This window comes from Acomys russatus, chromosome 19, assembly GCF_903995435.1.
Source record: "Acomys russatus chromosome 19, mAcoRus1.1, whole genome shotgun sequence".
Classification (NCBI taxonomy): domain Eukaryota; kingdom Metazoa; phylum Chordata; class Mammalia; order Rodentia; family Muridae; genus Acomys; species Acomys russatus.
Window position 1 is genome coordinate 46736715 of NC_067155.1, and position 24177 is coordinate 46760891.

Consider the following 24177-nt stretch of genomic DNA (forward strand, 5'->3'; position numbering starts at 1 on the left):
GGCTGAGGCAGGCAGATCTCTGTGAGTTTGAGGCCAGCCTGGTCTATGAAGCAAGTCCAGGACAGCTAAGGCTACACAGAGAAACCCTGTCTTGAAAAACAAACAAACAAACAAACAAACAAAACAAAACAAAACAAAAATCTTTTTAAAATTTGACTTTTCACTTCCACACGCACACGCTCATATATATGTGTATATATATGTGTATACACACACACACACACACACATATATATACATATATATGCGCGCACACACGTCTGAAGGCAGGCAGGGGAAGCATAAATGCTAAAATATAAACAAGTGGATTGGAAACTAGAATACTTGCGTTTGGCAAGGTCTCCCCATGCTAAGGAGCTCTAACTGTTCAGCTTGGGGATGTTGCTGGCTGTAAGGCTGGCTGGGACTTCTGTCGTGCCTGTGGGAGAAAGATCCTTGAGTTATTGCCTTTGGGGCTGGGAGGAATATAAGTTTCTTCTTTCAGCAGATTCTAGTCTCCAGGGCCTCTAGATAGCCTCGCCCAAGCAGCTGTACATGCCCTTAACCAAGTTGGCGCTACCGGCTTCACTCGGGAACATGTGACCCACTCAGGTCCCGCCTCCGCCAGAGCGAGGCTAAAAGCCTAGCCGCAGGCCGGTGGGCAGCCAGGGCAGCATGTCCCCAAAGTGGAGTGTGTGCTGGGCCGCGCTGGGCCAGCTGCTGTGCAGCTGTGCGCTGGCGCTGCAGGGCGGGATGTTGTTCCCCACGGAGAGCCCGTCGCGGGAGCTCAAGGCGCTGGACGGACTGTGGCGCTTCCGCGCTGATTTCTCAGACAACAGGCTGCAGGGCTTTGAGCAGCAATGGTACCGGCGACCGCTGCGGGAGGTGCGCCCCCGGGTCCCGGGGTCTGAAAGCTTCGAGAAGCCAGGGGATGGGAGGAGGGGTGCCTGTACCAGGAGATTTCCACGTGCTCATCTAGAGGAGGCTAATATGGGTTTTCAGGCTGGGGGCGGGTGCAGCTGGGGCAGGAAATATGACCTAGCACGGACTGACTCCAGGGCTCCTGCCAAGCAGGCAATGGTTTCTTTCCTTCCTTTTCTCTTTCTCTCTTTTTTCTCTTTCTTTCTTTCCCTTTTTTTTTTTTTTTTTTGGTTTTTCGAGACAGGGTTTCTCTGTGTAGCCTTGGCCATCCTGGACTCACTTTGTAGACCAGGCTGGCCTCGAACCCACAGCGATCCGCCTGCCTCTGCTTCCCGAGTGCTGGGATTAACGGCGTGCACCACCACACCCGGCTGGTTTCTTTCTTTCTTTCTTTGACACAGGGTCTCTCTGTGTAGCCTTGGCTGTCCTGGACTCACTTTGTAGACCAGGCTGGCCTTGAATTCACAGCGATCCACCTGCCTGTTCCTCCAGGGTGCTGGGATTAAAGGCATATGCCAACACATCCGGCTTTGGATTTCTTTTTGAAGCTTATTTCATTTCATAGTGCTGGGGCGTGAACCCTGGACCCTAGGCGTGCTTGACACTACTGAGCCTTTAGTTTTTGTTTTGAAACAGTCTCATTCTGTAACCCAGGCTGGCCTGGGTATCCTGCTCCAGCTTTTCCCGAGCGGTGGAGAGGATGTTTGTGCACACGCGCCTCCTCCTGCGTACTCTTTCCGTCTAGCGAGAAGCAGGACCCCAGCAGTGTCCATAGGAGATGCTGCCCACCCCAGATATTTGGGGGTGGAGATAGCAGAGGGGAGAGCTGGTACACCATGGGGGCCCTGCTCAACCATGGGGTGCAAGACTCAGATAGAGGATAAGACTTTGCACACGGCTAACTGAGGACCCATCCCTGCTCTCTCTTCCTAACTGGGTAGGGTGGGTGCAGAAGCAGGTTGAAGCAACCGTGTGCCCACAGCTTCTGCTTCCCTCGGATTGATTCATTCATTCTCTCTTACTTCCTCTTTCTCTTCTTCTTCCTTCTCCTCCTCCTCTTCCTCCTCCTCCTCCTCCTGTTTTGTTTCTCTGCATTGTCTTGGCTGTCCCGGACTCACTATGTAGACCAGGCTGGCCTCGAACTCACAGAGATCCACCACCTGCCTCTGCTTCCCGAGTGCTGCCGGGCATTTTCTCTCTCTTCTTTAAAATGTGTAACATTTGTGTGCGTGTGTGTGTGTGTGGGGCACCTGTGTGCTACACAATGCATGTGGAGGTCAGAGGATAACTTGCTGGAGTCTGGTCACTCCTAGATCCCAGGAGGACATCAGGCTTGGTGACTAGAGCCTTTAACCCACTGAGTCATCTCGTCAGTGCTTGATCTGTATGTCTGCTCGCTGTGTGTATGTGTGTGTGTGTGTATTTGAGACATCTCACTCTGGTTCACTGTGGCCTCTAACCCACAGCAGTCCTGCTACACTAAATTCCCAGGTGCTGGGATTACAAGCTAGGAGCCACCACACCTGCCTTATGCTCTCAGTTTACAAGTGCGCTGCGCTGCCCAGCATTCAACAAAAGAGGAAGTAAGGAAACAGGGCCTTCTCGGGCCTCCTCAAGTTTCCTCAGCTCCGTGGCACCTGTTCCCCACTGTTGACCTTTTCCCCCAACGCAGTGGTCATCTGCCTCTCCTGGCAGATGTCTGGTCCTTCCTGTTCTAGGCTGGCCTGTGGTCCTGGGCTCACTGTTTCCATGGAAAATTTGGCCCTGATATCATCTGCCCTGTGGAAGAACTTGGTTCCCTCCTCCCCGGCCCCTACCACACACACACAGAGACAGTGTTTCTCTGTATAGAACTGGCCCCTGGACTCAATTTGTAGACCAGGCTAGCTTCGAATTCACAGAGATCTGTCTGCCTCTGCCTCCCGAGTGGTAGGACTAAAGGCGTGGGCCACCGCACCCAGCTAAGATTTTGGTTTTTAACAATCTTTTGCACAAATTGTCTGGGCAGTTCACTTACCCACTCATGCAGTCAGTATTCAGAGTCCCTCCTCTGTGTTCCTGTGCTTCTGTGAGGTGCCGGGGACACAGTCATGAAGAACAGACCTGATCTTCTCTCTAGAAAGTCTCATGTAGCCTCAGGCTGGCCTCACATAGGCTATGCTATGTGGCAGATGATTGCCAGGGTATGACGTTGAACTTTGGTCTTCCTGGAGGCACTTCCCAATGCTAGGATTACTGGTGTGCACCACCCTGATTGGTTTCGGCAGTGCTGGAGTTGGAAGCCAGGGCCTCACCCATGGTAGGCCAACACTTAGCAGCTGAGCTACAGCCCCAGCCCCTGACTCCGTTCTTCTTTCCCTAGTCGGGCCCAACTTTGGACATGCCTGTCCCGTCCAGCTTCAATGACATCACCCAAGAAGCAAAGCTTCAAAACTTTATTGGCTGGGTGTGGTATGAACGGGAAGCAATCCTGCCACAGAGATGGACCCAAGACACTGAGATGAGAGTGGTGCTGAGGATCAACAGTGCCCATTACTATGCTGTTGTGGTCAGTGGAAAGAGCGGTTGGCTCGGGGGGAAGGCAGTCTGGGCTGTTGAGAAGGGGTCTGTGTCATGGGTCGGAGACAATTGCTTCATGAGGTGTTAGAACACCTGCTGGTGGCAGGACCCTCTTCTGGAGGGGCAGACCCGAGACAGCAGTGCCTTTTGGCCCATTACCCTCTGCTCATATTTCCTTGTGTCTGCAGTGGGTGAACGGGATCCATGTGGTGGAGCATGAGGGAGGTCACCTCCCCTTTGAGGCTGACATCAGCAAGCTGGTCCAGAGTGGGCCCCTGACCACCTGCCGGGTCACCATTGCCATCAACAACACACTGACCCCTCACACCCTGCCACCAGGGACCATCATCTACAAGACTGACACCTCCATGTGAGCAGCATTCTTCCTCTCCCCTCCCCTTGCCTGCCCAGTGGGCGTCCCCATAGGGAGGGTGGCTTTAGCCCGGGATCTGAGGAGACCAAGGGACACATGATAGTTAACATCAAAGGAGGCAGAATGATTCCTGGACGCTCTCAGGTCAGCTAGAACAAGAGACCCTGTTTAGAAGTAGAAGGCAAGAACCGGTGCCTAAGGTTGTCCTGATTTCCAGATGTGTACTATGCTCACATGTGCACTGTGGTGTGTACACACACATACACACACACACACACACACACACACACACACACACACTGAAAAAAGACACAGGAACAATGGACCTTCGTTTTCCCACTCTAGGTATCCCAAGGGTTACTTTGTCCAGGACCTGAACTTTGACTTCTTCAACTATGCGGGGCTGCATCGGTCTGTGGTCCTCTACACCACCCCTACGGCCTACATCGATGACATCACTGTGACCACTAATGTGGACCAAGACATCGGTGAGGACTCCTGGCAGGAGGCTCTGTGCTAGGCTGAGTCCAGTTTATCTCAAGTCCCAAGAGGAAACAACCCCTAAGGAAGAGGCTTTAGGGGGCTTTTAGCCCTCACCTGCTTCATCACCCCCAGGCGACAAGACCCAGAGTGCCCAGGCTGACAAGGGCTTCAGAAATCACCCAACTGGGAGATCTCACTTTGCCTGGAAATGAGGACCAATGAGAACTAGGATCTTGTCTACAGTGACAAGGCTCAAGCTTAGTCATGCGTCTCCTCCCCTACTGTACAATCCCTAATCTCTCCTCTCTGCACAGTAAGGTCAAACAAACAAGCAAGCTGTTGATCCCTAGGGTCTTGGAGCCTAAGGGAATTTCCGGGAGTGCTTTGATATCTGTTTCTTTCCCACAGGGCTGGTGAATTACTGGATTTCCGTCCGGGGCAGTGAGCATTTCCAGCTAGAAGTGCGTCTTTTGGACGAGGATGGTAAAGTCGTGGCCCATGGAACAAAGGGCCAGGGTCAACTTCACGTGCCTACTGCCAACCTCTGGTGGCCCTACCTGATGCACGAGCACCCAGCCTACCTGTACTCCTTGGAGGTAATGGGAGTTGTGGACTGGGGCTAAGGAAGGCTCTTTGTAGGCCCTGGTGACTGTAGCTTTAGCAGGCATCCAGGACAGGTGGCTAGACAGGTACTGTTGTCCTAGATTTCTGGCTTTTTCTAACCCTTTGTGGGAAAGTCCAGCTGGGGGGCGGAGCATTCTCATTAAAGACAGAGAATGTCATTTCTGTATATACACAGGTCCTTTTGAGCCAGGCCCAGGTCTATGGGATAATAGGATCAAATGAGTATAGGAGTTGAGGTCATCTTGGACTACCTAGTGAGGTCCAGGACAGCCAGAGCTACATAGGGAGACCCTGCCTCAAACAAATAACCCCTGGCAAAACAGAAACCCCAAACCAAACAGGCATGGAGGTGCATGCTTGTAATCTTAGAACTTGGGAGGTGCAGGCAGGGGAACCAGGAGTTCAGGGTCATCCTTAGGTACAAGTGAGTTTGAGGCCAGCCTGAGCTACATGAGTTATGTGTTGTGCGAGGAGTCCTTCCTATTAGGTGGCATGGATGAGGCTCAGTCCACCCGGGTGCCATGCATGGCACATCGGCTCTCCTAGGTGAGGATGACAACAGCTGAGTCTGTGTCGGACTTCTACACCCTCCCCGTTGGGATTCGAACCGTGGCTGTCACAGAGAGCAAGTTTCTCATAAACGGGAAGCCTTTCTATTTCCACGGCGTCAACAAGCACGAGGATTCCGATGTGAGTTGGCTGTGGCACCCCTGTGTGGAATGTTGGGAGTCATGGATACCCCCTTCCCCTTCCTCTGTGGCCGGAAGGCACCATCATGGGCTGGGATTTGTGGAGCCTACATAGGGAGGGCCGGGCTTCAGAAGGAAGTGCGCGCTCTCCAGTGACAAGGGCAGAGGTCATGCAGCTCTTCTGTCCCCTAGATCCGAGGGAAAGGCTTTGACTGGGCGCTGCTGATGAAGGATTTCAACCTACTCCACTGGCTCGGGGCCAACTCCTTCCGTACCAGCCACTACCCCTACTCGGAGGAGGTACTTCAGCTCTGCGATCGATACGGAATTGTGGTTATTGATGAGTGTCCCGGTGTGGGCATCGTGCTGCCGTGAGTGCCCGTGCCCCTCGCCAGTCCCATCCCCCATCCCACCCCCGCTCACACTGCCCAGCTTGCCTAGTTCTTCTCAGAGCCTTTGGTGACCTTTTTCTCTCTGGCTCCATAGCCAGAGTTTCGGCAACGAGTCCCTTCGGCACCACCTAGAGGTGATGGAGGAGCTGGTACGCAGGGATAAAAATCACCCCGCGGTTGTGATGTGGTCTGTGGCCAATGAGCCTTCTTCTGCAATGAAACCTGCTGCTTATTACTTCAAGTGAGTGCCCTTCCTCCCCTGGGCTGAGTCAGGCCTGTGGCCTTAGCCCTTTAGCCTGGCGCAACCTATATAGGCAGCTGGGAGTGTGGCAGTCAGCCTTGAGATGGGCGGATGCTGTCAGTATCTCCTCCAACACCTCTGCGGACCCAAATCAACCCACACAAATTGTGCTTTTTTCCCCACCCAACGAGACTCTCCTGGTCATACTTGAAATGAAATCCAGAGTTTCCTTTAATACGCACAACTTTGGGTTTTTGTTTTGGTTTTTTTCACGGCAGGGTTTCTCTGTGTAGCCCTAGCTGTCGTAGAACTGGCTCTGTAGACCTCAAACTCACAGAGATCCGCCTGCCTCTGCCTCCCTAGGGCTTGGTTTAAGGGCGTGTGTTACTATCACCGGGTAGGACTTTGGACTTTATATAATTTTATTTACTTTTGAGACAGGGTCTTGCTAGGTATCCCTGGCTGTCCTCATACTGGCACTGATCCCTTTGATCCCATCCCAGTCTTTGGAGTGCTGAGATCGCCCATATGATCCACCAAACATGACAGTTTTTTAAAGATTGATTTTTAATTTATTTGTGTGTGCCATGTGGAGGTCAGAGGACAGCTTATAGGAATTGGTTCTCTCCTTCCACCATGTAAGCCCCAGGGCTTGAAGTCCAATCATTGGGCTTGGCGGTAGGTGCTTTTAAACCACTAAGTCATATCGCCAGCCCCTTTTCTTTTTTGTTTTTGTTTTGCTTTTTGAGAAAGGGTTTCTCAGTGTAGCCTTGCTGTGTTGGACCTGTTTTGTAGACCAGGCTGGCCTGACTCTGCTTCCCTAGACGCTGCAATTCCAGGCATGGCCACCACGCCTGACTGGCTCACCAAACCCTTTTCAAAAAAAGTTTCTCCCCCCAGACAAGATCTCAAACAGGGCAGGCTGGCCTCTAAGTTTGCTATGTAGCCAACGCTGGCCTTGAATTCCTGCTTCTCCTGGCTCTACCTCCTACTAAGTACTAGGCTTTCAGGCATGCTGTCACACCTGCCATGCAATCACTCATTCATTCATTCATTCTAGGCAGAAACACATGGTAAAACTATAGAAAACCACTTTATGATGCTTTCGTTTCGTCTTTGTAAAACCGATTTACATAGGTGTGTGAATAGAAATGGGATTTTAAAACATTTTATGTGTACGCGTATTTTGCCTGCACGCATGTATGCCTGTACCACATGTGTGCTTGTTTCCTTCAGAGGCCAGAAGGCATCAGATCCCCAAGAACTGGAGTTAGAGCTGTTGTAAGCCACCATGTGGTGCCAGGAATTGAACCCTAGTCCTCTAGAAGAGCAGCCACTGGACCTATCTCTCCAGCACCATAAAAGGGATTTTTTTTTTTTTAATGAGATAAACTGTTTTAGATGTCTTTTCTGGGGGTCCAATCCAGGGTCTGGCCTATGCCTGCTAGGCCAGTGCTCTACCATGGAGCTCCACCTTCAGGCACACACTCCTTCATCTGTCAGGCAACTTCCCCTAGCCTTCAGGGTGAATTACACTGCATGACCCCCATAGGCAACCAAAGCTCCTTCATTAGTGGTCCTTGGCCTTTCTAACGCTGCTGCCCATTAGTGCACTTCCTCGTGTTGTGGTGACCCCCAATCTTAACAGTATTTCTGTTACCCAGGCATGGTGTCGCATGTCTTTAATCCCAGCACTCAGGAGGCAGAGGCAGGTGGATCTCTGTAAGTTCGAGGCCAGCCTGGTCTACAAAGTAAGTCCAGGATAGCAAGGCTACACAGAGAAACCCTGTCTCAAAAAACCAAAAAGAAAAAAAATTCCGTTGCTACTTCATAACTGTAATTTTCCTACTGTTATGAATCATAATTTTTTTTTTGAGATAAAGGTGTGTTGAAGGGTTTGCGACCCACAGGTAGAGAATCTTCCTGCTGCTGCATCCCAGTTCTGTATAGTATGTTGAGCTCGTCTGAGTCTGTAGCAGGCAGGCCTTGAGGAATGACCCTAGCATAGGCTAGTGACAGCTCTGGACACTCAAAGCCCTTTAGAGCTCATGGTGTTTGGGGGCTTTGGGGCCAGGGCTGGGTGGAGAACTTCTGTCTTGAAAGGGAAGCAAATAGCTTCCTGAAGCTCCCAAACTTTTTCAAGAGAGGATGAGGGCGATGTAAGCATTAGAGACAGCAGGGATAAGGTCAGGACTGGCTAGGAGTGCTCCAGGCTGGCATTTGCTGGTTTGGGGCTGTTTGAGAGGGTGGGTTCAGAACTTAAGTTCAGGGGCTGCGGAGATGGCTCTGAGGTTAAGAGCACTGACTGCTCTTCCAAAGATCCTTAGTTCAATTCCCAGCAACCACATGGTGGCTCACAGCCATCTGTAATGAGATCTGATGCCCTCTGTACATACAGATAGAACACTGTACACATAATAAATAAATAAAATATTAAAAAGCCCTCAAGTGCAAAGGGCAACACACAGCCTTCATAGAAGAATAATGATCAAAAAGATATAAAGGGGGAAAGTCTTCAGTGGTGAGTGACGGTGATCCTTACTGTGACGACCAAAACCCCGGGGACTGAACCCTAACCCTAGACCAGTCCTTCCGTTGGGTCCTCTCCTCTCCATTCTTTTCAGTGGTTAGTTCAACTCAACACCAATACTATTTCTTCAACTTAAATCACAAGCCCTGCCCCACAGCCTTCCAGGGTGCGCCACCCCCCTTCCTTTCTTCTGCCTTTTGCCCTATCAGTTTGTACTCATCTCTGCTGTCATGGCTGTGGGCAGCCATGACCTCTGCTGTGCACCCCCACTGATGGGGGGGGGAAGGGAAGGGAGTCAGTGTCTGAGAGCCCTTGCTAGACTGAAGAGTCTGCCTTCTGCCTTCCACGACAGGACGCTGATCACCCACACCAAGGCCCTGGACCCCACCCGTCCTGTGACTTTCGTGACCAACACCAAATACAATACAGACCTGGGGGTAAGCCTGGAGCAGGGGTGCTCTCCACACTCCATGCTTCTGCTTGGTTGTGTTTATTAACAGAACTAGCAGAGGCCAGTCCAGACATCTTCCCCAGTGGTTTTCAGGTTAAAATGACTAACTTCCTGCTAATTCACACTGCTTAAGGCAGTGAGTGTGGCTTCTAACTCCAAGAAGGCTGGGCTCTATCCAGTACAATGGACTTGTTTTTGTCTTTTTGGGGGGGGGGAGTTTTGAGACAGGGTCTCTCTGTGTAGCCCTGGCTGCCCTGGACTCACTTTGTAGACCAGACTGGCCTTGAACTCAGCTCCACCTGCCTCTGCTTCCAAGTGCTGGGATTAAAGGCGTGCACCACCACGCCCAGCTGATTTAGGGTTTTCTAAAAATGATTTTATTAGCATATTGTATGTGTATATATATATATATATTAGGTTTATTATTTTTCATGTGTACGTAGTGTATTTTGATCACTGAACAGTCTATCCTGCATTCCCCTCGTCTGCCTCATACTCCCACTGATCCCTTTCCTTCTCCCAACTAGTCTTCCTTCTACTTTCACCTCTTTTTTTAAATTTTATTTATTTATTTATGTATACAATATTATGCCTGCATGTACTGCAGGCCAGAAGAGGGCACCAGATCTCATTGTGGATGGTTGTGAGCCACCATGTGGTTGCTAGGAATTGAACTCATGACCTCTGGAAGAGCAGTCAGTGCTCTTAACCACTGAGCCATCTCTCTAGTCCCCCCCCCCTTTTTTTTTAAAACAGAATCTCACTGTGTAGTCTGTAGCCTAAGCTGCCTAGAACTCAAAGTCCTCCTGAGTTCTAGGATTACAGGTATGAGCCATCATGCTGGACAGACTCAGCTCCCTTCAACTTTTCCCCCCTTAATTTTATGCACTTGAGCACATTATCAGCAGGCAGGCAGGTAGGCAGGCATGGTGCTGGAGTGGCAGCTGAGAGCTCACAGCTTGAGATAAAACCACACGGCAATGAGAGACTTGGAATAAAACCCCAAAATGTGTCCCCAGTGACACACCTCCCTCACAAGGCCACATACCTCCTAATCCTTCACAAACTTTTCCACCAAGTGGGGACCAAGAATTCAAATCTATGAGCCTATGGGGCCTTCTCATTCACAGCACCACAGTACGAGCTCCTAGCCACTGAGCACCTCTTCAGCACCTACCTCCCCTTATTTTTTGACACAGGTTCTTACTGAAACAGTCATTTCTCATGAATAAGAAAGAAAGCTTTGTTGGGGGTGGACAAGAGAGAAGGTCTGGTGGTTAAGAGCACTTGTTGCTTTTACAGAGGTCCACAGTTAGGTTCCCAGTTCCCACACGATTGTGGTTCACAGCTTTCTGTTCCAGGGGATCTGACACCCCGTGGTGCTTATACAAATATACAGGGAAAACATTCATTTATAAATTACATACCTAAAAATAATGAACAACAATGAAAGCCTTGTAAGCCCTGGCTTCTCTATGTCTCTGGAGCCTGCTCTTCAAAACAACAGGTTGCAAGAGGTCCAAGTGCTAGCTGTTTCAGAGCTCGGCCTATCTTCTGTGTGGATGGTGAAGGCTTTGCTGGGTGCCACATGCCTGGCCTCTTTACCTGGAGAATGCTTTATGAAGTAACATGACTTACCCTTCACAGCCTTCTGTGCTTGCAGCTTCCCACCACCACAGCCTGGAGAGGAACCATCGTCCCCTGGGAAAGACATCACTGTTCCAAGGGCAGCTTTGGGGTCGAGCAGGGTTGCTAGAAAGAGATGTGCTTGTGTGACACTAGAGGCTGGCCAGCTAGTCACGGAACTCTAAAACACTTTATGGCTGAGCGCAGTGTTGTATTATTATCCCCAAACTCTTTAGTGCAAGGCCACACCCTGGTCTACAAAGTGAGTTCAAGACAGCCAAGGATACACAGAGAAACTGTCTCAAAAAACAAAAACAAAAAACAATTTGTATTCTGTGTGCATTGGTGTTTTGCCTGCATGGATATGTGTGAGGGTGTCAGATTTCCCGGAACTGGAGTTACAGACAGCTGGGAATTGAACCTGGGACCTCTAGAAGAGCAGCCAGTGCTTTTAACGAGCATCTTCCTAGTCGTAGAACTCTTTCTTGCTGTCTGGACCTATTCTTATTCCTGCCCCACAGACACCTTGCCACTGCCTAGATGTAATCTAGCCAGCTTGCCACTCAATAGCACTGCCTTGTCAACTCTGGATCAGAGGAGACTCTGTGAGGGGCTGGGTATGTGGCTCAGACTACAGCCTATGCTCAGAATATTCAAATCTTTGGGCTACATCCTCAGTGGCTTCCCAAGAGATTAAGGAGTAGGAAATGTAGCCCCACTGAATTCTGGAAACCCTAGACTTGGTCCCCGACAAGGCAGTACACATCTGTGATGCTAGCACTTGGCAGGTGGAGACAGGCGGATCATCAGTTCAAGCTCAGCTTTGCCTACATAGGGAGTTTGCAGCCAGCTTGGACTACATCAGTCTGTCTCAAAAAAAACAAAACAAAACAAAAAAAAAAAAAACAACAAAAAAAAAAACTGAACTGAGAAGAGAGAAACTACCCATTCTTCTTGGATCACATCTCCAGGCAAGGCCACAGGAGACCAGGGACAGGAATAGAAAGGAGTAAAATCCAACCAGGTCGGGGGCTGGATGGAGGCCTGCTTTGCTTCCAGCCACAGCCCAGCTGAGAGCCGCAGCCTAGCATTACATGTATGACTCCATTTTGGGAGTGTTTCTCACTTTATTTCCTATGTGTGGGGTGAGGTAACTACGTCATCTGCATCCTCTCCTGACCTTGAAGAAGAGGTCCTCAGTGTGAGAGGTAAACTCACTTTACCGCTCTGGTCCTAGGCCCCATACGTGGACGTGATCTGTGTCAACAGCTACTTCTCCTGGTATCATGACTATGGGCATTTGGAGGTGATTCAGCCACAGCTGGAGACCCAGTTTGAGAACTGGTACAAGACTCACCAGAAGCCAATTATCCAGAGCGAGTATGGGGCAGCAGCTGTCTCAGGATTTCATGAGGTAAATGTGGTAGTATATTTTAGGGTTATTCACCACAGTGGTGGTGATGTTACTGGTCTCTGGGATTTCCCTGGCCTCAAGTTGTACCAGTGACCCGGCCTTAGCTCTCAGGCACCACCCCAACCCTACACACACTGTGGCCCCTGCATACAGGCCTCTGTTTGGCTTTTTTGGGTCCCAGAGACAGCCCTCCCAACCCCACCCGTTTTGGGCTGTTTCCACACAGCTCCCCACTTGCTATCCACGTTGTTTTGTTTTTCTCTATTCCTCAGAAGGTCTGTGTTTGATGCCCAGGCTGGCCTCAAATTCATGCTCTCCCTTAGCCTCTAGAGCCTATGAGCTGGAGAGATGGTTCAGTGGCTGACACTTGCTGTCTTTCAGAGGACCTCAGTCTGGTTCCCAGCACCCACACTGGGGTAACTTCAATCAGAGGATCTGATGCCCTTTTTTTTTTTTTTTTGGTTTTTCGAGACAGGGTCTCTCTGTGTAGCCTTGGCCATCCTGGACTCACTTTGTAGACCAGGGCTGGCCTCGAACTCACAGCGATCCGCCTGCCTCTGCCTCCCGAGTGCTGGGATTAAAGGCATGCGCCACCACGCCCGGCCTTCTGATGCCCTCTTTAGGAATCCTCAGGCACCTGCATGTCTACAGTGCACACCATCACACAATTTTAAAGAACAAACAATATTTTTTTGAAAGGACTTTTCAGCCTAGGAGAAGGTAGCTCAGCCGCCAGAGTGCACATGAAAATAAACATGATAACTACACATTTGCTAATTAGTGAAGGCTTTTACTTTTTTTGGTTGTTGTTGGTTTTTTTCCAGACAGAGGGGTGTGTGTGTGTGTGTGTGTGTGTGTGTGTGTGTGTGTGTGTGTGTGTGTGTGTCCGTCCGTCCGTCCGTCCCTGCCTATCCTGGAACTAGCTCTGTGCACAAGGTTGGCCTCAAATTCCACCTGCCTCTGCCTCCTGAGTGCTGGGATTAAAGCTGTGTGCACCACCACTGCCCAGATAGGTTTTTACATTTTTAAAGATTGTTTTAAAGACAGAGTCTCACTGTGTAGCCTTAGCAAGCCTTGAATTCTCCATCCCTCTTGGGTCAGCCTTTTGAGTACAATCTGGGCTTAAAGGTATGGACCACCTTAATCAAAGTGTTTTGTTTGTTTGTTTCTGAGACAGGGTTGTCCTCAAACTCAGAGATCTGCCTGCCTCTGCCTTCCAAGTGCTGGTATTAAAGGCGTGTGCCACCGCACCAGACTAAAGGTATTCTTTAAAAACTTTTTCACTTGGGCTGCCATCAGAGCCCAGCTATCTCTGAGCCAGCATCAGGGAAGTCCTGCAGCTAGTTTAGTACAGCCTGACATAAAGATGGATTCTTTAGCCATGGTCAAGTTGTTCGGATTCCTAATGTCCCAACTCCGACATTCCCTTTGCCTCATATCCCAGGATCCACCTCGAATGTTCAGTGAGGAATACCAGAAGGCTCTCCTGGAGAATTATCATTCAGTTCTGGATCAGAAACGAAAAGAGTATGTGGTCGGAGAGCTCATCTGGAATTTTGCAGACTTCATGACTAACCAGTGTGAGTGTCTGTTAGGCTTATGGGTGCTTCTCAGGCTGGCTTCTCAGTTCTGGGCATTTGTAAGGTACTGGACATAGGGCTGGGGGGATGGCTTAGGTGGTCAAGTACTTGTTCTGGTCTACTTTACAGTCATTAAAAGTCGGTCTCAGGTTAGATATGTTGTGTATGTATGTCCCCCGCACCAGGGGTGGGGTGCAGTGGGGGACTTTTAATAGGTCTCACTATATAACCCTGGCTGGCCTGTAGACCAGGCTAGCGTGGAATTCATAGTAATCTGATTACTTAAGATTTATTTTATTACATTTTTATGTAGTCGGGGGTGGGGTGGGATGGGGTGTGGGGTGTGGGGTGTGTGTGCCTGCCATAGCACACAGGTAACAGACAACTTTGGGGAGTCAGCTTGCTCCTTCCACTATGTGGGTGCCCTGTGATTGAACTTGGGGTGATTAGATTTGATAGTCAGTACCTTTACTTTCTGAGCCATCTTATCTGCCTCCCTTGTTTTTTTTTTTTTTTTAAAGCACCGGCGAGAGTAATAGGGAACAAGAAGGGGATCTTCACTCGTCAGAGACACCCCAAAAGTGCAGCCTTTATTTTACGAGAGAGATACTGGAGGATTGCCAATGAAACCAGACATCACCATTCAGTGCCGAGTACCCAGTGTTTGGGAACCAGACCATTTACTTTCTAAAGCCAGAACTACCTCACTGCAGAGGCGACCTCTAGTGAAATGAAAGGTGTTTTCTCAGCAGAGCAGGTGTCCCCAGTTAGTTCCTGTCACCACAGTATTATTACTTTGGATTTTGTGATCTCCTAGAAGGGGACATTAGAAGTGACATAAAGCTTTCCTTGTCTGGGAATAATGACTTGCCACGACTTAGGCTCAGTAACATATCCTGCTGGAAAGTGTCTAAGGTCACTTCTGTGTCAGTTTTGTACCTTAGTTTTGTACACTCTTGAAAACCTGCTGAGTGAACACCCGAGCAGATGGCTCAGAGGTTAAGAGCACTAACTGTTCTATCAGAAGTTCCAGGTTCAGTTCCTAGTGCTCACATGGTGGCTAGCCATAAACAGTCAGTGCATTTCTACAGTGATCCAAATGCCCTCTTTTGGCCTCTGCAGGTACTGTATGCATGTGGTGTACAGACAGACATGTGGGGGGAATAGCCATACATGTAAAATAAATAAACCTAAATAAAATGTTTTCCTTCCTTCCTTCTTTCATTGTTATTGTTTGAGACAGAGTTTGTCTGTGCACCCCTGGCTGCCCTGGAACATGCTTTGTAGACCAGCCTGGCCTCAAACTCAGTGATCCACCTGCCTCTGCTTCCCAGGTGCTGACATTAAAGGTGTGCACCACCACCAAGCCAGTTTTTGGTGGTTTTGTTTTGTTTTGTTTTTTTGAGACAGGGTTTCTCTGTGTAGCCTTAGCTGCCCAGGACTCACTTTGTACGCCCAGCTGGCCTTGAACTCACGGAGATCCATCTGCTTCTGCCTCTCGAGCGTTGGGATTAAAGTCGTGTGCCACCACCACCCGGAGCAAATTTTTGTTTTAAAGAGCTACAAGTGGCAGATTGCTCACTGCTCCAGGACCCCCATGCTTGGGCATCCAAACAGGCTATTCTTGACTCAGAAGTGAAAGTGTCACTCATTAAACACCACAGAGTAACAGGTATGGTGGTACATCGCTTTAATCCAGCACTCAGGAGGCAAAGGCAGGCAAATCTCTGAGCTCTGGGCCAGACCTATCTCAAAACAGCATCCCACCACCACCTGACCAGCCACAGTCCTAAGCTGGGAGTGGTGGCACATGCCTTTAATCCCAGCACTTGGGAGGCAGAGGCAGGCAGATCGCTGTGAGTTTGAGGCCAGTCTGGTCTACAGAGAGTCTAGGACAGCCAAGGCTACACAGAGAAACCCTGTCTGGGGGTGGGGGGTGGGGTGGGGAAAGTTTGCTTAAAAAAAGGGGGGGGGGCTGGAGAGATGACTTAAGAGGTTAAGAGCGCTGACTGCTTTTCCAGAGGTCCTGAGTTCAATTCCCAGCAACCACACAGTGGCTCACAACCATCTATAATGAGATCTGCAGCCTCTTCTGGCAGGCAGGTGCACATGCAGGCAGAACATTGTATACCTAATAAATAAATGTTTAAAAAAAACGTAAATAAAAAATTAAAAAAAATAAAAATAGAAATGAGATTTTTGTTTTGGAGAGACGGCTCAGAGGTTAAGAGCACTGTCTGTTCTTCTAAAGGTACTGAGTTCAATTCCCAGCAACTACATGGTCAAGACTATCTATAGTGAGATCTGGTGCTCTCTTCTGGCGTACAGACATACATGCTGTATAAATAATAAATCTTAAAAAAAAAAAAGATGGTTGAAACTAGGTGGTGGTGATGTACACCTTTATTCTAGGACTCAGCGGGCAGGGGGAAGAGGATCTCAGCAAGTTTGAGCCCAGCCTGGTCTACAGAGGGAGTTCCAGGACAGCCAGGGCTACACAGAGAAACCCCCCTGGCGGGGGTAAGGAACACTGTTGTTAGTTCAAGTGAGAAGAAAGTTTAGGGGTTCTGTATTTCGTGTTACCATGGACCCTCTTAAAAATTTCAAAATAATCAAGTTTCCTTTTCCCCCAAGACAGGGTTTCTCTGTGCAGCCTTGGCTGATCTAGACTCACTTTGTAGACCAGGCTGGCCTTGAACTCAGTGATCCACCTGCCTTTGCCTCCTGAGTGCTGGGATTAAAGGTGTTTTGTGTCTTAGTTTAATATAATTTTAAAAGTATTTTATTAATTTATTGGTCCTGTGTATGAGTGTTTGTGTACCCCGTGAGTGCCTGGCCTGAGTGCCAGTGGAGGCCAGAACCTATGTAGATCCTCTGGAGCTGGAGCTATAGGTGGTTGTGAGCCACCATGTGGATGCTGGGAATTGAGTTGCAGTCCTCTGGAAGCACAGCCAGTGCTCCTCAACTCACTGTGCCATGTCACTGGCCTGATCTTGGACACTTTGGTTGGTCCTCCTGGCTCCATTTCACAAGTATGGGACTACAAGTACTCACTTTCAGTCCCAGTGTACACCAAAGGCGGCGCCTCGCACCCAGCCATGCAAGCTATCAACAGGGCTCTGTCCCCAACCCAAGCCCTAAAGCTTCATGTGGAACACATCCTTTATTCAGTGAAGGATGGACGAGTTAGATTTCAAATAGACTTATCCTGTTTATAGAAGTTACCTCTTTGGAGGACTGAGGAATGGAAAATTCAAAGCCATGGAAAGACATCTTAGAACATTTTATGTATAATCCTCTCCCCCCCTCTGTCTCTCTCACAAACACACACACCCGCCCCTTGTATGTGTATGGATGTTTTGCCTGCATGTATGTCTGTGCACCACTGTATCTGAATGCCTGGTTCCTGTGGAGGCAAGAAGAGGGCATCACATCCCTAGGAACTGCAGTTACAGACGGTTGGGAAATGCCATGCAGGTGCTGGAGTCAAATGTAGGTCAAAGAGTAGCCAGTGTTCTTAACAGCTAGCCCATCCTTTGCCAGTTGTTTTTTGTGGCAGTGTCTGACACAGCCTAAGCTGGCCTCCAACTCAGTATGTAGCTGAAGATGACCTCAAACTCCCGATTCTCAAATTTCTATCTCCCAGGTAATGGGATGATAGGCATGTGCCAGTACCTGGCTTACTGCCTTTTCTGCTCCCACCCCCACCGCCTCCCTCCGGCTTTTCCTGCTAGGAATTAAACTTAGAGCCTGCTACCCAAATGTTTTCCTATTAAGGTATTTTCCAACACCTGTCATGGATTCTTTTTACCCCTGAAACTGTACTTACAGGTGCTTGGGAGCCACCATGTGGGTACGAGAACCTGAGCCTGGGTTCTCTGCAATAGCAGCAAATGCTCTTAACTTCCTAACCATCTCTCTAGCCTCTGTCATTGTTTTGTTTTGTTTTGTTTTTCCTGAGACAAGGTCTCACCAAGTAATTCTGGCTGTCCTAGAAACTCATTATGTGGAACAGGCTGGCCTCTAACTCATAGAACTATGTCTGTCTCTGCTGTGACTAAAGGCTTAGCCACCGTAGCACCCAGCCCTGTCATGGATTCTTGACAACCACATGTGCAATAAAATAAACCCACAGGACTCTAACAACATAATCCCTAAGAAGTCTGTATCAATGTCTGCCTACTCTGTGCCCAGAAACCCGCAGAAGTTGCCCAGGACTTAAGAGAGAAGGCTTTATGTCAGTACCTGTAGGAGGGGCTCCCGTACCACTGCCTCTTCCTGCCTCTAGACTGGGTTCCATCCAGCTTCGTTTTGAAGACTCCACACTCAAGTAACAACAATGGCAGCACAGTGTCCACGGGTAACATCTACATTTATTTTATACCAAAAAGTTATATGCAACAATAAACATTCTTACATATTTACATGTTTTTATTTACCAGTTAGCAAAATGTTTCCTAAATCTCTGATAAAGAATATTTCTATCTCTATTAAAGAGGGAATCTTCCTAGTGAACTCCTCCTTACATGAATGTTTACTCGGGAGCTTTCAAAGCATGAGTAGCTATTTTAGATGGAACGTACTTCACAGGTCACTGGCACCTACTGCATAGGTCATGCTCAGTACAGCTTCAGAACACTTCACCTCTTCTGGGCCAATTAGTTTGAAAAAGGTGGGGTGTTTGATCAGGTCACCTGGAATCCTACTCTGCCCTTTTTGACTGTAGGGTTGTTCTCACCAACAGATTCATAAATGTGCTGCCTAAAATGCTAAAAGGTGTAGAGGGGCGAGTTCACTCATGTATGTGCACTGAGGAAATCGCAGCATGGATGAGGTCCATATCCCCAAACAGGTTCCTGGAAATGACAGCGGGGGACTTTGACATTTTTTTTTCCTGACTTTTAAGGTAAGGCCACCACCTTTCAGTATTCATCAAACTGGTGGTGCTAACTATAGCTTAGGAAGTAATTGCTGAGCACTCTGTGTTTTAATTTTTGCTTTTCTGAGACAAAGACTCAAATATCCCAGGGTGCCCTTGAACTTCTGGTCCTCCTGCCTCTACCTCCCAAGTGCTGGGATTATAGGCATGTGCTACCATGCCTGGCTACACTTTCAGTCTTTTGAAAAAATTATAAAAACAAACAAAAAAGCAATAATGCTAATTTTATTATCCTCTATCTTACCTCATAGGAACAAGAACTTTTTTGTACCAAATGAAATACGTTTATATGTGTATTGGTGTTTTGCCTGCATGTATGTCTATGCACCATGTGCATGCAGTGCCCTCAGAAGCCAGAAGAGGGTATCGGATCCCCTAGAACTGGAGTTGCAGATGGTGGGTGACTGGAGCCAAACCTGGGTCCTCTTCAAGAATGACAAATGCTCCCTAACTGCTAAGCCATCTCCCCAGCCCCCCAACGTTTGTCTTTTTATATGGAAAAAGTCAACATTCCTTCCATTTAATGAATTTGACCACTCATTCTAGCACTTGGGAGGCTAAGGCAGGAGGAATGCCAAGTTTGAAACCAGCCTGGGCTATGTACTGGATTCTAGGACAGCCTAGGCTACAGAGTGAGAACACATATATCTTAAAAAACAAAACAACAAAATAATTGAAGGAGAGGCTACATATATGAAGCAAAAATAATGCCTGGAATGCAGCTAGTGCAACTAGTTAAACCTGAGTTGTACCAGAAGTTTTCTCTCCCTGACAGAAATTAGCTGTGGGAAAGGACCAAGGGATCCCATAAGCCCACCAGTCCCTGGAGCACACCTAGCCAGAGCTTCTTTTCCTCCTTCGCAGAGTGTCACTATGAAGTGAGAGGCTTCATTTGTTATAAATCACTTCAGAACCATGAAGCACAGAATTACTATAGGAATCATTTTCCCCCTAGTGTGCCCTTCCACACTTACTGTTAGTCACGCCTCAGTGTTTACTCTTGTGGGCTGGCTTTTTGAGACAGGGTTTCACCATATAACCCTGGCTGTCCCAGAGCTCACTATCTAGATCAGGCTGACCTCGAACTCAGAGATCCACCTGCCCCTGCCTCCTAAGGGCTGGGATTTAAGGTGTGTGTCACCAGGCCCAGCCAAACCCTGCTTCTTCAGTGTTTAAATATTCAGTCTGAAACAGTTATAACAATATTAGCAGTTTTATAACAGTGTTTTTTCTTCCCCATTCCACTAGGTTTAATAGAAGATACAGAGAGAAGCCTGAATTCCCTCAAGGCAAAAACTACCAAATAAAACACAACAGGGTCACTCACCAAGAACATGTATTTTAGCAAATGCTTTTTTTTTTTTTTTAAGATAGGGTCTCCTGTAGCTAATGCTGCTCTCTAATTTGCTATGTAATCAAGAATGGCCTTGATTTCCTGATCCTCCTGCTTCTCCATCCCAAGTGATGGGACCACAGGCAAGCATGAGCACACTGGCCGGCAAGTGCTGTTATCTCAGACAGCACCTGCTAACCCTCCGTGAGAACGGGGTACTCATTCTGTTAGGCTCAGGAATGTAACAAACATTCATACACTCCATAATGGTGGTACTCCCAAGACTTAGGAAAGCAAAGAGAAGCCATGAAGGATGGAACACTGTCACGTTTTCTTGAGTAAGGGTTGGAGACACCTGTAATGTCAAGACAAGCTTTAAGACCACTCTGCTGAGTGGTATATGATAAAAGAGATCATTCGGAACTGGGACCCAAGGGACTTGTTTAGCACAGCCTTGATACGTAAGTAGCAGAAGTCTTGGCTAGTAGCCATTTCTACTGCCTTGGGATACCTGAACACAGGGCTATGAGATGACGTCACTGTACAGTTCTCACATGACGTGGTTCTCCATAAATACCATTCAGTACTTTCTACAAGTTCTTTAACTACTTCAGAAGACAACAGCAATGCACACATAGTAAGACAGCCATGGAAAAGTTCACATTCACGGGGAAACAACCTTTGAAGAAATCAGAATTAAACTGTCTTTTAAGAAACTGGTTAGAGCCGGGCGTGGTGGCGCACGCCTTTAATCCCAGCACTCGGGAGGCAGAGGCAGGCGGATCACTGTGAGTTCGAGGCCAGCCTGGACTACAAAGCGAGTCCAGGGCAGCCAAGGCTACACAGAGAGACCCTGTCTCGAAAAACCAAAAAAAAAAAAAAAAAAAAAAAAAAAAAAAAAAAAAAAAGAAACTGGTTAGAACCTACTAAAAGAGCATTATAATTCTATTTTATACCTCGCCTGGGCCAGAAATCCTATGGTGCATCAGTTATAACTGAAGGCTGTAAGCCACTCAACAATTGCTGACCATACATGCTCTTTACAAAGCAGCCTGTTCCTTCCCTCCAAAAGAAGGCATATAAGCTCTCAGAATTTGCTGTCTAGTTGCCTATTTTTAACGTAATGGTTAACCAAATATTAAACAAAAACACTGCCACTTCTCAACCCAAAGAATACAATGGCCGCACAGACCCTTCTGGTAGAATGCAAGTTTTCTGCTTCGTGGGAGGGAGGGAAGGAGGGAGGGAGGGAGGGAGGGAGGGAGGGAGGGAGGGATACTTCTGCCCCAGTTCAACACACAGAATGATTTGGTTTGAGATTTAAGACAGAAGGCACTTTTAACATCTCCTGTAAGATGCTAACCAGAGGAACACAGTCACCATGTCACCGGGTTTGTTCAGGCCACCCTCTGGGCTTCTTCTCACTGCTTCTGTGTGGCTACTGGAGTGGGACAAAGTTTCCAAGTTTCACTTCCAGGTCTTTCTGTGTTGTGTTTCTTCTGAGTCAGCAAACTGGTCCTCGTGTCAGCCCTAAGGTTTACAAATTCAATATGTGATTCTGAAACACTTACTGACAATCCTTAGTGCAAGAAGCAGCAAGAAGGGAAACACAATGGACCGACCTCAGAGCACTTGGCTTGTGTTTAGTTCAGCTGTAATACTGCGGAGCTGACTGGCACCAGTAGCAAGGGAACACATCTGTATTGAAGGGTCAGCTACTGTTAGAGAGGCTTTGCCCAGAAATGCTATAGTAATTTCAGTTTTTCTTCAGGGACTACATCCATTTCCCACCTTCAGTGTCCCAAGAGCCTTGGAATTAAAGGTCTGGTCACAAGATACCCTATACAGTTATGATCATCCAGTTTTATGACTAGTCAAACTTAACTTTAGTTTCTTCCTCTCAGAGTGGGAGGGAACCAACCACCCTACTGTTTCCTGCTGTCAATCCTGCACTAGGGCTGTCAGCATGTTTCCCAAGATGGTCTGTTTGCGTCTGCTATCTCCACGACTTATCAGTCAGGCTGAGCTGACAATTCCTCACTGCTACACTTCAACTAAACTGTACAGTAAGTTCTGCAGGGGATCCAATGTTTCTACCTTTATTTACAAATATCACACAAATGGACTCTAATTGAATCTATAGGTTTAAATCCATCAGCTAAAAACATTTTACATAGTGTAAACATGGCAATATTTAATACAGTATCTATTCTAAAATATTTTCATGTTCATGATCACATTTGTTATACCTGAAATTGAATTTATACACATTAAAGAATCACTAGCAATGGCTGCTCACTTTACAGTTGAGGACTGGGGGCTAGGGCTACATTTTATTATCTCAGAAACATCTTCAAGGTAAAGTTAAAGCTTGTCTTTGATTGGCTCGGCGTATCCTTTTTTGTATCCGGATTTAAAATGAAGATTGACACAGAAAATAGCTAGGGCCCCTTCTAATTTACAATATTTTAAAAAATCAGTTTAAGATTCTCAGGGAAAGTGTCTGTTGTGAATTAAAAAAAAAAAACTTGCAAAATAAACTTAATGAAAGAAGTGTGTGAGCCAGCTGGATGAAAACCCGCCAGCCGTCAGTCTTCCTTAGGCTGCAGCTGTCGCTTCCAGGCCTCATTCAAGTAAACTAGTCGTTTGTAATTGATGATGAGGAGAATGAAGTTCAGCACATATGTGGTGACGCTGATGATGCAAAACTCCTTCAGCACAAAGTACAGAATGTAGGCCAGGTACAAAGACCCCACCACAGACACGATGGAGGAGGTCATGAGGACCAGAGCTGCAACTGCGCTGGCTGTCATGCCTGTAAGAGAAAGACATGGCTAAGTCAGGGCCGAGCCTGGACAGAGGCTTCTCAACTGACAAACTGACAAGTGATAGGCTGTGGCTAGAAGCAGTGTATCAATGCTGACCTTACCTTCTTGACTCTGAAAACAGAGTGCCAAACCTGCCCAACTGTTTCAACACTCAGCAGTTTGGTTTTCCTGACAGCGTGGCTTCTGATCTGTTACTATTTCACAAGGAAGTGTGCACATGAACTGTGTAAGCTCACAGTCACATGAAGCTGCTGATGCACAGTCTCTGAATGAGCACAGGAACATGGGCTGCAGCTTGCTTCCAAGGTATACATACCTCCTGAGTACATACAGTCCTCCCCTGGCGTTCCCTATAGGTTCCCTATCTGGAAAGAATGCTGCTTTTCATGTTTAGATCAAAGTTACCAAAAATCCAGACCAGGTGGTACCCTTGCCAACTTTGTGCTCAAGAGGAAAGTCCAAAACAAAAAGTGCTGACACTTTAGAAGGCTAACTGGTGGATAAGGCCAGTAAGCCACATCTGCCTCCAAACACATCAGGCAAAAAAGCAGTTGGGCGGATCGCTGTGAGTTCGAGGCCAGCCTGGTCTACAAAGCGAGTCCAGGACAGCCAAGGCTACACAGAGAGACCCTGTCTCGAAAAACCAAAAAAAAAAAAAAAAAAAAAAAAAAAAAAGCAGTTGGGTCCATAATCCCAGCACTCCAGGGGCTGAGGCAGAAGGGTCAACTAGGGGCTGCCTGGGTACATAGTAAGACCCTATCTAGAGGGAGTGAAAAGTAGTCAAGTATTAAAAGCCAAGGCTCAAGGCAAAATTGTGTCTGAAGTCTTGACTACCTTACTGTTTTGTAATTTCCTAATGCAAGCAGCACAAGTATTATACACATTTATTTTCAAGGTCAGAAAAGGCAAAGCATATTAAACTCCTGCCCTATCCAATGGCCTATGTTCAATTTACTCAACTAGTACTGCCCTCACCTATGCTAAATCACCTGTGCTCAAAATCTAAGCCGAAATAACTAGTGTTGACACTTTATCAAAGAGAGTTAGTTTTAAAATGATGCAAGAACCAGGCATGGTGATCACTTTATAATCCCAGTACTCAGGAGGCTGTGGCAGGTGAACTCTGTGAGTCTAAGGATAGCCAAGGCTCTGAAGTGAGTTCCAGCCTAGTTTGAGATATGTACATAAATAAGTATTTTGAAAAATGATACTGAT

At 47.7% G+C, this 24177-nt stretch overlaps 2 protein-coding genes across 3 annotated transcripts in view; one reads left to right on the top strand and one right to left on the bottom strand.

The window, feature by feature from the left end:
* Positions 1-597: 597 nt before the first annotated feature.
* Positions 598-15072, top strand: Gusb (glucuronidase beta). Its single transcript, XM_051161365.1, has 12 exons — positions 598-864; positions 3263-3448; positions 3648-3829; positions 4178-4320; positions 4724-4911; positions 5486-5629; positions 5821-5999; positions 6115-6261; positions 9144-9228; positions 12106-12282; positions 13727-13862; positions 14384-15072. The coding sequence occupies exons 1-12, from the start codon at positions 655-657 to the stop codon at positions 14551-14553; spliced, it is 1947 nt and encodes a 648-aa protein (XP_051017322.1). The 5' UTR covers positions 598-654; the 3' UTR covers positions 14554-15072.
* Positions 15073-22161: 7089 nt separating this feature from the next.
* Positions 22162-24177, bottom strand: part of Vkorc1l1 (vitamin K epoxide reductase complex subunit 1 like 1) — a 45201-nt gene continuing 43185 nt past the window's right edge. For both annotated transcript variants that reach the window (XM_051161385.1, XM_051161383.1), the window contains one exon: positions 22162-22949. In XM_051161385.1, the coding sequence (XP_051017342.1) occupies positions 22760-22949 (190 nt within the window). In that variant the 3' untranslated portion in view covers positions 22162-22759. The remainder of the gene's footprint in view (positions 22950-24177) is intronic.

Bases quoted from the DNA above. Each gene is read 5' to 3' on its own strand.
- Gusb (XM_051161365.1), top strand. From the start codon at position 655: ATGTCCCCAAAGTGGAGTGTGTGCTGGGCCGCGCTGGGCCAGCTGCTG. The intron at 4,912-5,485 runs GTAATGGGAGTT...CGGCTCTCCTAG, and splicing joins CCTACCTGTACTCCTTGGAG to GTGAGGATGACAACAGCTGA. The intron at 6,000-6,114 runs GTGAGTGCCCGT...CTGGCTCCATAG, and splicing joins GGTGTGGGCATCGTGCTGCC to CCAGAGTTTCGGCAACGAGT.